The 12,671-nt window shown below is 35.9% G+C and overlaps 1 protein-coding gene across 4 annotated transcripts; it reads right to left on the bottom strand.

Annotated features, from left to right (window-relative positions):
* LOC105164351 lies at positions 552-2,817 on the bottom strand. 4 transcript variants are annotated; one of them, XM_020694520.1, is made up of 4 exons: positions 2,071-2,817; positions 1,932-1,982; positions 1,436-1,502; positions 552-1,153 (listed from the first exon to the last, which is right to left on the bottom strand). In XM_020694520.1, the coding sequence occupies exons 1-4, from the start codon at positions 2,103-2,105 to the stop codon at positions 1,049-1,051; spliced, it is 258 nt and encodes an 85-aa protein (XP_020550179.1). In that variant the 5' UTR covers positions 2,106-2,817; the 3' UTR covers positions 552-1,048. The 4 variants fall into 4 exon arrangements, 3 of the variants coding, with proteins under 3 accessions (XP_020550179.1, XP_020550178.1, XP_011081285.1); XR_848018.2 differs by having other exon boundaries at positions 918-1,153; positions 2,075-2,812; XM_020694519.1 differs by lacking the exon at positions 552-1,153 and having other exon boundaries at positions 1,160-1,502; positions 2,071-2,813.

Raw genomic sequence — 12,671 nt, forward strand, 5'->3', positions numbered from 1 at the left:
TTCCAAGTATAAACAACCCATTGAGGTCACTTATAATCAAATTCTAAAAAAGAATTTTTTTTTCTGAGTCAAAAAAACCCATCAAGGTCACATGGAACAAAATTCTGAGAAAGAATTTTTTCTAAGTCAAAAAGGATCCGACGAGGTCGTGTGGAACAAAATTCTGAAAAAGAATATTTTCTAAGTTAAAAGGACCCCATTGAGTTAGCGTGGAACAAAATTTTGAAAAAGAATTTTTTTCTAAGGTAAAAGGACCCATCGAGGTCGTGTGGAATAAAATTATGAAACAGAATTTTTCAGGTATAAACGGCCCATTGAGGTCGCATGTGATCAAATTCTGAAAGAAAAATTTCAAATATAGACAACCCATTGAGGTTTCATATAACAAAATTTTGAAAAAGAATTTTTTCTAAATTAAAAGGATCCATCGAGGTCACGTGGAACAAAATTCTGAAAAAGAATTTTCTTTAAGTTAAAAGGACCCAACGAGGTCGAGGTCGCCCAAAAAAATTTTGCTTTTTTTTTTTTTCAAAAGAACTTTTGTACTCATTTCTCAGTTCAAGGGGGTGAGGGGGGTAAAGTGTATGTTTCCTATTTCGCATATGAAAAACACTTATCAGGTTAAAAAGAGATGAAGTTTTACAACAGGTATCTTACGAGATAATTCTTGACTGACATATACACTCGGAGATACACATATTACTTCAATAAGATAACTTGCATATGAATCTTGAAAAATAAGAGTGAACATTAACTTCTGGCCAAAGTTGTAGCATGAATGTCATACTCTGTGCTGACAGCATGAAGAGTGAACATAGAAGGATCCAAGTATAAATCCAGTCATGCAACAAGAATATTTTGTAGACTGAAGTTAAGAAAAAAGGTCATCATGAAATTCGGCACCGATTCATGCAAAACTTTATGAAAACAATTAACACTGAGGTACTGGGCAGATTTTAACAGAGTATATGATCATAGCATTGAGTATAAGAAAGATTATGTTATATAAACTTCCAACCTTGTCTAGGCCAGGTATGGAAGTGCCCTCCTAATACAGGAAGCTAGCAGAGCCTCTCAATCCTTCCTCAATGGAGTTCGATATCAGAAACAAAACTACAGGCATGAGAACTGCTCCCAAGTGAGGTCGGGAAGCCTGTGAGTCATGTTAGGAATATATTCAAGATGAGAACTTTTGAAATAGAAAATACTGCCTCCCGGTGAAGCCAATCTATTATTATATCGCATTCCGGCAAGGCTAAATCCGACTCATTTATTCACAGAAAGCTTCAATACATCTTAGGCTTCTTTCGAACACTCAATTAAGCCCTAAACTCTAGACGACACCCTGAACTAAGCTACAAAAGAAAAATAACAAATGGGTTGTAACTGTCGATCTATTTCAGAAATATCTTTATCGTTGTTTACATAGATATACCTCAGCCGATGCACACATTGCAGCAAACCACATGCTGCCAATCTCCATATTGGCATCAAATTCCTCTCTGCATATCACATTATCAGGCAATCAGCTTCATATTACTTAAACCAGCAAACATATATGAGTGAAAAGAACTTGAGAAACTCTGGCAACCCCCCACCAACATATGCAATTATAAGCATCAGAGGGCATTTGGTTATTGTGAGTCCGGGTGCAGACATTCACAATATGCATGCAGACAGATGCATTGACAAAACTAGCATGAACATATTTCACACTCTATTGAGTGAAAAAGAAGCTTTGCCGTTACATCAAGAGTCTCGCTTCCTCTAAAATTATCCTATGGTCATACCTCTAACTTTTGTCCAGCTAAACCTTTCACTAATAGAAGTTCAGAGATTAAAGCATAAACTCATTAGCATATAATGATTCTTAAGCATGCATATAGAGAAATAAATCCAATTATATCCAGAAATGGTAAAGCATCACGAACCCGATATGAGTCAGGTCCGACCCCCACCAAATACAATCCAGGAAAAACACTCTGTCAAAACAGAAAAACCCGTTAACATCCACCATACCCAAAAAGATAAGAATCTAGAGAGAGAGAGAGAGAAGCATTTCAAACCCACATACGTCGAGTTGTTTCTGAACGTTCTTGGGCCATCTTCTTGGTCTACGGGCAGGCTTACCTCCAGTCAAAGCATAAACATCCTCCTCGATTTCTTCCCTCGACAGAGAAATCCAAACTTTCCTCTTCTCCTTCCTCTCAACCCCACCACTGAGCTTTCCTCCTTCCAGCAAACCGCTTAGCCTCTGCGACTTAACCCCGTTACTGCTTCTAATAGTTTTGTTATAATTATTCCCATCCCTCGTTCCTTTGTCCAAATTCCACGCCGCTTTGATGACCTCTTTCCTTGGCCGCAAGTTCCAAGGCCTCGCTGCTTCATTGTCGTCGTCCTCCTCCCACACCAAGCTGTTGGACTGCGAAGCAGTCGTGGGTCCGCTCTCCAAGTTGCAGCCAGCGTCGGGGTAGCAGTGGTGACGTTGATCGGGGGAGTCATGGTGGCGAAGGCGGTGTTGGAGGGAGGTGGATCCAGAGGCGGAAGAGGAGGAGTTCTTGTGGGGCCATTTGAGGTGGGGCAAGGAAAAGTTGTGCAATGGCTGTGATTTCACCGGCGGCACAGCCATAGCACCACCGTATGAATACTGAATACCTTTTCTTTGGGTATTTGAATTACGAAAACTCTGAAAGGAGTCAACGAGGGTGTACTATGGTCTGCGGATGTGGGTCGGCGTTGGTTCTGAAAGGAGCAATGGAACAGAGGAGGTGGTGGAGTAGAAAAGGTCAGAAGGAGACGGCACCGCATTATATATATGGTGTTCAACTGTACGAAGCGAGCGAGGTGTTGGTTTTATTGGGCTTGTTTGGCTCACTGTTGAATGTTAGGAATTTACCCAGCGGCGAGACAAGAAAAAAATACAATTATTATAGTGGAATACAAATTAATATTATAATAATTATATTTAATAAGAATAGTGAGAAAAAATAATAATAATAAATAATTTTGACTTAAGGAGTCGGATCGGATAGGAAGTCCACAACCACAAAGGCCGACAACCCAACCACCGGTTGCTCAAACCCACCAAGAGACGACAGCCACCAAGGCTAATCAACGCCACCAAAGGCACACTCGCAGCCACCAAGACATCATCGAATCAATTAGGTTCACTTTTCTCATTTCTACTGGTTATTCTTTTCTTTTTCTCAGCGAGAACTCACTCTCTTCTTCTTCCATGGCAACGGCACTTTGCCTTCCCCACCTCGTAGTTTTCTTCTCCCATTTCCAATGACTTTGGAAATTCACTCCGCGCTCAAATTCCCTCTTTTTCTCATATTTTACAGTATAAATAAGCCCCTTTTGAATTTAAAATATGCGAGCTATCTACGAAGAAAAATTGAGAGTTTTCTGATAAGTTCTTTGCGAACTAATAAATACTTGAGATGTGGGTCTGTGTATTTTTTAGCCTTGGTGGCCGTGGTTCTTGGTGCAACCGATGGTGGGTTGCGCCATTGATGCCGTGTGCTTTGTCCCCTGATCTCGGCTCCTTGAGCCTCTTCGATTTTATTCCTTTCTTATATATTGTCATGTTTCTGTTTTATTTTAATATTACAGTTGTTATATCTCTGTTTTGTAATAGCTTGTGTTAGGTTGTATTTTTGGAGCTCATCACTATGGGTGAAATCCAAAAGTTGAAACTGAATGATAAAAAAAACATTTAATTTTGTTTTTTCATACTAATATTTATACAACGATATGTTTTTAGGGTGGGAAACTTTTCGTACATAAATACTATTTTTATTCAAGTACAAAATTTATAGTAAAAAATGGGTAGCTAAATAATACTTACAAAATTAGAGGTCGATATTTCTTTTGGAAAAAATAAAATTTATCCTCCTATTATATTGATAATATACAAAAAATTTCTTGTAAAACAAAAAAGAGCAATTAACTCATCTATATATTATAAAATAAAGCAAAAAACCTCTTAAGATAGGTGGTGTCATACAAACGCGCTTGATGCAAATTTTTATAATTTTTAAGAATAAATGTTATTTTATATAAATATATATAATATATATAATTTTAAATATTTAAGGTAATATATTATTTTATAACTTAACTCACCCTCACTGATAGCCACCACCCCCTCCTTTCTCCTTTATTTGCATGGTGTTGTCGTGTCCTCGCTCGTCCCATTCGACCTACCAGTCCTGTTGTTGCCCTCCCCCGCCCCTTTCCTGTTGCTACCCACCTCCCCTCCCCCCTTTCCTTGGTCGCCCTGCTAATCAATTTTCCGTTGTTGTTCTCCCTCCCCCTCTCTCTAGCACCGTGGCCATCCTCCCCCTTGAGCCCCCAATTGCATCAATCACCACTCTTTCTATCTATCTATCTATCTATCTATATATGTAAATATGATGAATAATTTCAATTATATACCTATATATTATAATATATTTATATATTTTTTATATAAATATGTAATTTAAAACTACACCGTTGATTTGAATTATGTAAAATTCAAGCCATTGATCTGCTAGTCAAAAGTGAACCTTATATTCAAATGATTAGATTCAACTATTTTATATAAGAATATAAATTTAATTTTATATTCAATATTAACAAAATGGGCATGAAACACGCAAAATCACGTTAGCAGTCTTTTTGCTTTAATTTGATAAACACAAAGGAGTAAAAATGATTTTTTTTTACTTCCACAGGGCTTAATTATTATATCACAGAGGGTATATTGCATTTAGCCCTATTTCTTTTTTCACTAAAAGCTAAAGTTAGTCAAGCTCCATAAATCCAATAGTAGGATGTAGTCGCTGCGAAGAGTTACCCTCCATCGAATATATAACAGAAGACAATTTTTTAGTCAGTTTCAATAAGAAGACTTTTCATGTTGTCACACACAACTAGTCTAGTGTCATATCATATGACCCACAGTTCTAGCTCAAGATGTGCAGTGGACTGAGCTAGCCTAGTTTGGCCCAGGATCGAATTGCACTAGTAAAAAAGTTGGCTAGTTTGGCCAAACCTGCTTGGGATAAGGCCGATTCTGGGCTGGTCTCAAGTATTGATATATGGGACCAACCCAACCTAGTTGGGTCTGCTAGGCCTTTTTTCTTATAATAACTGTAGTTGTTGTTGGACGCAATTTTCACGAGCATATAAAAAAATATATATAGTGTGAAATGAAGAGAAAAAATTATAAAAAGATAGTGAGTTGATGAAAGTATATGAGAAAAAAGAAATATGGAGTAAAATAAGAAAGAAAAAAATTATAATTGTGGGTTTCAAAAAATTATAATTGTGGGTTTAAGAAAAACAATATGGAGAATATAAGAGAGAAAAAATTAATGGTAATAGGATTATTAAGATTATGAAAGTTTGTGGGCGAATTTTTTTTTTTTGAAAGAATAAAATGAACATAAGGGTAAAATAGAACAATAAAAAATTCGTACGATCAATGAATTTTTTTTATAATAGCATAAATATGTGGCATATGATTTTTAATTCATTCATCTAAATTGACTATTCTAATAGCTTTTTTTACACTTTTGAAACTTTAAAAATTTTAATCTTTATTGTTATACTTCGAATACTTTTGGTACTTTAATTCATTAATACTCTTTGTTTATTTTAAATCAACTTTGAATTTATTATCATTTAAGGTTATTATTAAGCTGGTTAGGTAAATTATTATTTAATTTCATTATATAGTCATAAAAAAAAATTTCTAGTTATAAATTTTTGTGTGGTTGAATTTAGTATTTGTTTATTTCATAATACAATCATAAATTTAAGTTATTATTCAAAAGAAAACTTCAATTTAAAAAAAAAATAAAATAAATAAGGCACCCGAGCTTGATCTGTGGTTGGTCGGGCCTCAATTGGGCTAGTCCATGGACTGAGCTTGGATTTAAAAATAGACCCAATTGGAGCCCATTTAAAGGTCCAAGACCACCGCAAGACTAACCATAAGTAATAATGGGTCAATCTTGGGCCGAGTTTTTTTCGAGATTTTCAGTGCCGATCTTAAGTCGGACCAGCCCACCATGGACCTTGAGTTCTAGCTGCAAGAAAATACTTTTAAATTGTTTAAAATATTAATTTTGGCTTTAAAATAAAAAACAATAATAAAAAATTTGATATGTGCACTTTTTTTGTAAAAATGTTGGAGATACGGTATACTTGATATATTGTTAATCACTATTTCTAAAATAATAATTATAAATAATTATTTTTAAAACAATTTTTAGTACTATATTAAGTGGACATCAATATGAGAAATTCGGTTTTGAATGTATCTCCAACTTGATGTTGAGAGGTATCAATTTTATAAATCAACAATAATTGTTATGCCCTTTAGATTGCGAACGTGGCAACAACAGTGTTTCTTAAGCTCATAAATTTAAAAGCACCAAAGGCACATCACACAACTACTATAAATCTTTGTAAAGTGGGGATATTTATTATGATATGCATTAAAGACCTTCATGTACAGGAAGGTGACGCGCAAGACTTATTAGGAGACCTTGAGAAATAGTATCTTTAAAGACCTTATTGAGGGATTTATCTTTATGTTTATTTTTCCTAAGTACTTAAGGTATCCTGATGACATTCATAATTGACAAAAATAACAGTCGTCCTTCGCTGATAAAAGCACTGTCTTATCTGCTAGCACCACAATCTAACATTGTCTAGAACAAGATATGTGCAGCCACTGCATACCATTGATCATGTTTTTGATTTAGGGTGTACGTGTAATAGTACAATCCAATCGACATATATAAATATGGATGTCCCACATCAGGTACAACTTTTGCTATCCCAACTCTTTACACTTTTTCTATCGAAGACCTTAGATTCAAAACTAACTTGAGCGTTGAAAAGTCATCGATGGGAACCTTTGTGGTTTAGCTTGAATGTTGCCTTGTTTTGCAGGATTTCCTCACCTTTGAGAGCGTAGTCGGAGCATTTGGTGTAGTAAAGACCTTAAATACTCACTATATACGTCCCAGATACCTTGCTATAATATTTAGCGTCGTATGTGGGAACACCCTCCAGTTCTTTCGAAACAAAGAACATGAATAAGACTCCAGGAAACCCTAAAGGGGGACATGAAAACAAGTAGTCGTTGGTCCACCGGGTATGCACCTTATTAACCCGCCTAAGGCACCGGAATTGTTGGCTATATCGCTAAATGATTTGAGAAGAATGTTTGAGGAATAGGCAGCTAAGAGAGGTATGGTCCCTCCACGTCCTCAAATGGAGATGAGGAACATGAAGATTTTGTGGATCCATATGTTCTAGAGCCTCTAATGAATCTGCAGTTGCGGAGAGCTCTTTTCTTTGTAGGGGAAGAGAGAGCACCTCTTCCTCCTCCTTAGGAGAGGATTAACTAGAGAATACATAGAGTTCCTTCTGAGGAGGTGAGCTACAGTTGGATCATTTGATCAACTCACTAGAAAATTTTTACATCACTTCATGAGTAAGAATAAGGCAAAACGATCGGCAGTGCACTTGTCCGCTATCAGACCAAAGATGATGAAATCTTGAGGAGTTTCATTGATAGATTCAATATAAAGGTACTTGATGTGCCTGATTTAAGAGTTATTGGTCATAGAAAAGTATATACAAGAAGAGGGGATGGATATCCTTAAAGAAAATAATAGGAAGATTCAATTGGAAAAGCAAGAAGAGTTGAAAAAAATAGAAAGCGAAAAGATAAAACCAAGTCCGAGTCTAAAAAATACACAACATCCAAGTACAAGAGATTTCATGAGTATACGTCCTTGATCACCACAATGGTGGAGACCTTAATGAATATTGAAAAAAAAACTATTCCAGTGGCTGCCAAAGACAAGCCAACCCCATCGAAAAAAGTCTCAAAATTTTATTGCAAGTTCCATAAGGATAGGGGGGTATGACACAAAAAATTGCTTTTCATTGAAAGATGAGATTTAAAGGTTAATAAGACAAAGATATTTCAAAGAATTTATTCAAAACACTGAGGCCAAGAAAACTGAAAGTCACAAAGGGCGCAGACCCCGCGTGAGGGAAATAGGTCCCGAAGCCAAGAAAGAAAGTATCGCGATAGAGAACATGAAATCCCACGGAAAACAACCCCAATTGATGATAATCAACCGAGAAGAGGTGTGATTAACACAATCTCAGGGGGACGGGCTTGCGATGATTCTTCAAGTCAAAGGGGTAGGTACGTAAGGTTTGGACAAAGTTTCTCTAGCTTTCGACACAATCCTATTGTACTGTCTATAACAATCAAGTTTAGATGTATCATCTTTGATTACAGAGACCTTAAGGAGTGTTTTTTGCCTCATGATGACATTGTTGCCATTACCATAGATGTTGCGAACTTACCAGTACAAAAGGTATTAGTTGACCTTGACACTTTAACTGATATTTATTTCCGGAATGTATTTGGAAGGATGGATATCAATTTGGCTAACATCAAAACGGTAAACACACCTTTGATTAGGGTTTGGAGGAGAGGCAATTGCTCCTATTAGAACTATTGGCTTGCCAACTTTTCTTAGATATGATCCATGTGGACGTACCGTAATGGTGAGATATCTGGTGGTAGAACACACCTTTCTATTATAATATAATTTTGGGACGTCCTGCATTGAACCAATTCTAGGCGTTAGTGTCTATATATCATTTTAAGCTCAGACTCCCAACCAAGAATGGTGTGGGGCAAGTGAAAGGTGACAAAAAAACTAGCTAGAGAGTGCTATCATACCTCGGTCAAAACAAGTTCAACTCAAAGAAAAATAGTTGGGGAGAAAGTAGAAAAAAGACAATGAGATTTCGAAGTTGAACAAGACTTTAAGACAATGAAGGTAGAAAGGATGGAGCCCTCCAATCACAAGGTTGTAGTGCGGGTTCCAAGCAACTCTGACAGAACAACAAGGATCGGAAGTTAGCTTCCTTCATATATGGAAATAATGTTAATTGATTTTCTAAAAGAGAATGTTGACATGTTCACATGGACAACATCTGATTTTGAAAGGATCAATCCAGAAATTATTGAACACAAGTTGAATGTGGATCCTAATGCAAAACCTATTAGATAGAAACAGAGGAATTTTGGGTAAAAAATTGATCAAATCATCGAAAAATGAAGTTAATAAATTATTAGCTACTGGATACAAGGAAATTGAATACACTAAATGGCCGGTGAATATGGTAATTGTGCTAAAGCCTGGGGAAAAATGAATAATGTGCACAGATTTCACTGTTCTTAATAAAGCTTACCCATGGGATCTCTATCCACTCCCTTGAATTTATCAACTCGGGCACTCCACGGTAGGTTGGGTTTTATTAAGCATGACGGATGACTGCCAATGGTACCATCGGATTTTTATAGCGAAGCAAATCGCATTAAGACTTCATTTATTATTGAAAATTAAATCTAATGTTATTTGTCATGCCATTTGGTCTTAAGAATGCAGGTGCAACGTATCAAATGCTCGTGAATCGCATGTTCAAAGAGTTGATTCATAAGATTATGGGGTAGATGTGGATGATATGTTGGTAAAAATCTTAAAAGAGTTGAAGTCCTTAACACATTTGGAAGAATCTTTCCAAGTCATGCGGCGGTACGGAATGAAATTAAACCCAACCAAGTTTATATTTGGGGTTTGCAGTGGCAAGTTCTTAGAATACCTTGTCACAGAGAAATGGATCGAGGCCAATCGTAGGAAGATTGAAGCGGTCCTACAGATGCCCATCTAAAATTCGTGAAGGACATCCAACGATTGGTTGGGTGAATATCTCTTAGCAGATTTATCTCCAAAATAGTTGACAATTGTTTGTCTTTTTTAAAAAATTTTGCCAAATATGAAGACCTTTGAATGGTCTGATGAATGTGACAAAGTTTTTCAATAATTTGAAAAGTTACCTTTCTCCCTCTCCATTTTTTCAAAATTTATAGAAGGAGAATATTTATATTTGTATCTGGCTAATTCAAATCCCATGTAAATTATGTGCTAATAAGAGTTATGGACTGTAAACAATGACTAGTTTATCATGTGAGTCGCATGCTATTGGAGCTGAAAAGAATTATATGGTGATTGAGAAATATGCTTTAGCACTTGTAATCACAACAAGGAAATTGAGACCTTACTTTCAGTCTCATGTTGTACTTGTATTAACTGATCAGCCGCTGAAGCAAGTACTTTTGAAACTTGATGTTTTCAGAAGATTGGTGAAATGGGCAGTGGAACTTGGACAATATCATATTGAATTTCAATTAAGAACTAGAATCAAAACTTGAGTGCTTACAGACTTTTTAGTAGAGATGAACATCCATGATGAAGAGATCAACCATGGCAAATGGTTTTTTCAAGTAGACGGATCTTCAAACTCGGCATAAAGGGGAACATGTATTATTTTGAGGGACCCTGAAGGTCTCGAATCTGAAATGGCCCTAAAATTAAATTTCACGGTGACTAATAATGAAGAAGAGTATAAACCACTAATTGCAAGAATAAGATTGGATTCCCAGCTAAGAGCTAACACTTGATTACTTGTACAAACTCCCAACTGGTGGCTTAATAGTTTAGTGGAGCTTATAAAGCAAAGAGGCAAACATGGTCAGATATCTTAGAAAGTAAGAGAACTACGGTCTAGCTTTATAAACTTGTAACTGCATCAAGTTTTGAGAGAAGAAAAAGAGAGGGTCGATGCATTGTCAAAATTTTCACATGCAGCTTTTGCAACAAAAAAAATATCACTTTATATCTCAGAAAAATCAGAAGTGGAAAGGTCTTAGAAAGATCTTCAAACAAACAGGTCTCAAAAAGACCCCCCTAAGTGTTAAGGTCCCAAAAAGACCTTCAAATTACAAATGTGTGAAGAGTCTAACTCTTCACCTTCCAAATATGAAAGTCAACTTGGTTGTTGGGCCTAATTTAGTGGGCCAAGGCTTATTCTAATCAATTCAAGACAACCTTAAAAGGTTCAATGAACTAAATCTAATTTAATTCAAGGCTTATATAAATTAAGCCCAAAGTTATTTAATTCAATTAACGACTTAAGTCCAAATTCTCTTAATTTATAAATCCTATTTATTAATCAATGTAGGCCTAATACAATATTGGGTCATATATCCAATGGAATATCCCATGTACAAATAATCAAATTGTTTAACATCTTTCAAAATTAACTCCAAATTAATTCCTTCACCTCATCGGTAATTTATGTGTGACTCTTTAGGTTCACCCCCCAACTAAACATAGGCTCGTGCCCAACACAATCCTATTCTCATGGATGGCTGTGTAGCAACGACATACTAATAGAGACATCCTATTGGTATGAATGTTTAGGCTCCCCATTTCCATAAGGGTGCGATACTTCTGCCTACCATATCCCGGACTAAGTCTAGGGCATGCATTGGATGTCGATTCTCATCTTGGACTAGGAAATTATGATTGATGCTCAAGTCTGTGTTGGTTTCATTGCGTCAAGATAGGAAACCATTCCCTATTCGGCCAATTACCGTGGCTAAAGTTTCAGAGAGCATGAACGCGTCCCCGAGTGCATAAGAGATACCATTATCACATACTGATATAGAACGGACCCTTTCTTGAAATACATCGTCCTCGCTACACATTCTGACTATAGTAGACAAAGCTTATGGATAACATGTCTGTGACACAAACACCTCGTTTCAGATCTAAGATACACCCATCTTGTGTATGTGATTGCCATGGTTCCTAAAGTTTGAGTACTACTTCCATACTATCATAACTGAGGAACTCTAATCATATCGATCAAACCTCCAAGACTTCCATATGATGATTCCCCGTGAGTCAGTTCAGTAGTCTTGACTTCTAATTAGTTAACCCACCAAAAGATCATATAATCGTCCAATCTCTATCGTCGATGAAACGCAACACTCATCTAATGAATAGGATGCATAGCTTAATTCTCAGTAGGACATTCGATGCGCTATCTTGATACCCTTGACTTGGAAGATTTAAAACTTAACCCTCATCAATTGGTTTTAAAACCACCATCCAATACATGATCCAACTGCATGGGTTGTCTATGTGGTCTATGGACTTTATTATGATATTTATACAATATAAACATAATTAAATGAGCACAATAAAGGTAAAGCCAAATAGTGAATACTTATTTTATTCACTGCAAAATATTATATTACATCAAGTCTGTCAAATAGATTACATAAAGGTCAATCACATTGACTTTCTGGTTGCCTATTCTAACAATCTCCCACTTAACCTAAAATTAATTACCTATTGACCTCAAGTCCATCTTATCAAGATATTGAGAATGGGCAATTTGGAACACTGGCTTAGTCCATAGATCTGCTATGTTTTCTTTCCGAGCTGACTCGGTCCATGAATTGTGACGTCCGTAGAATTATTTATTTAATTGGGAGACTAATTGGTAATTATTAGAAATCTAGATATAATTAGCAAATAAATTATAAACTGAATTTGGAATATAATAAAATTTGAACGGATTAAACTGGAGTTCGTTATAATATTTGGGGGCAAATTATAGTAATTAAGAAAATGAAAAGGGTGTAATTGGTATTTTAAGAAAAGTTTAATTAAATATATAAAATAATAATAATAATATTATGTATATAATAATATAATATATATATA

The sequence above is a fragment of the Sesamum indicum genome, linkage group LG6 (genome assembly GCF_000512975.1).
Source record: "Sesamum indicum cultivar Zhongzhi No. 13 linkage group LG6, S_indicum_v1.0, whole genome shotgun sequence".
Lineage (NCBI taxonomy): Eukaryota > Viridiplantae > Streptophyta > Magnoliopsida > Lamiales > Pedaliaceae > Sesamum > Sesamum indicum.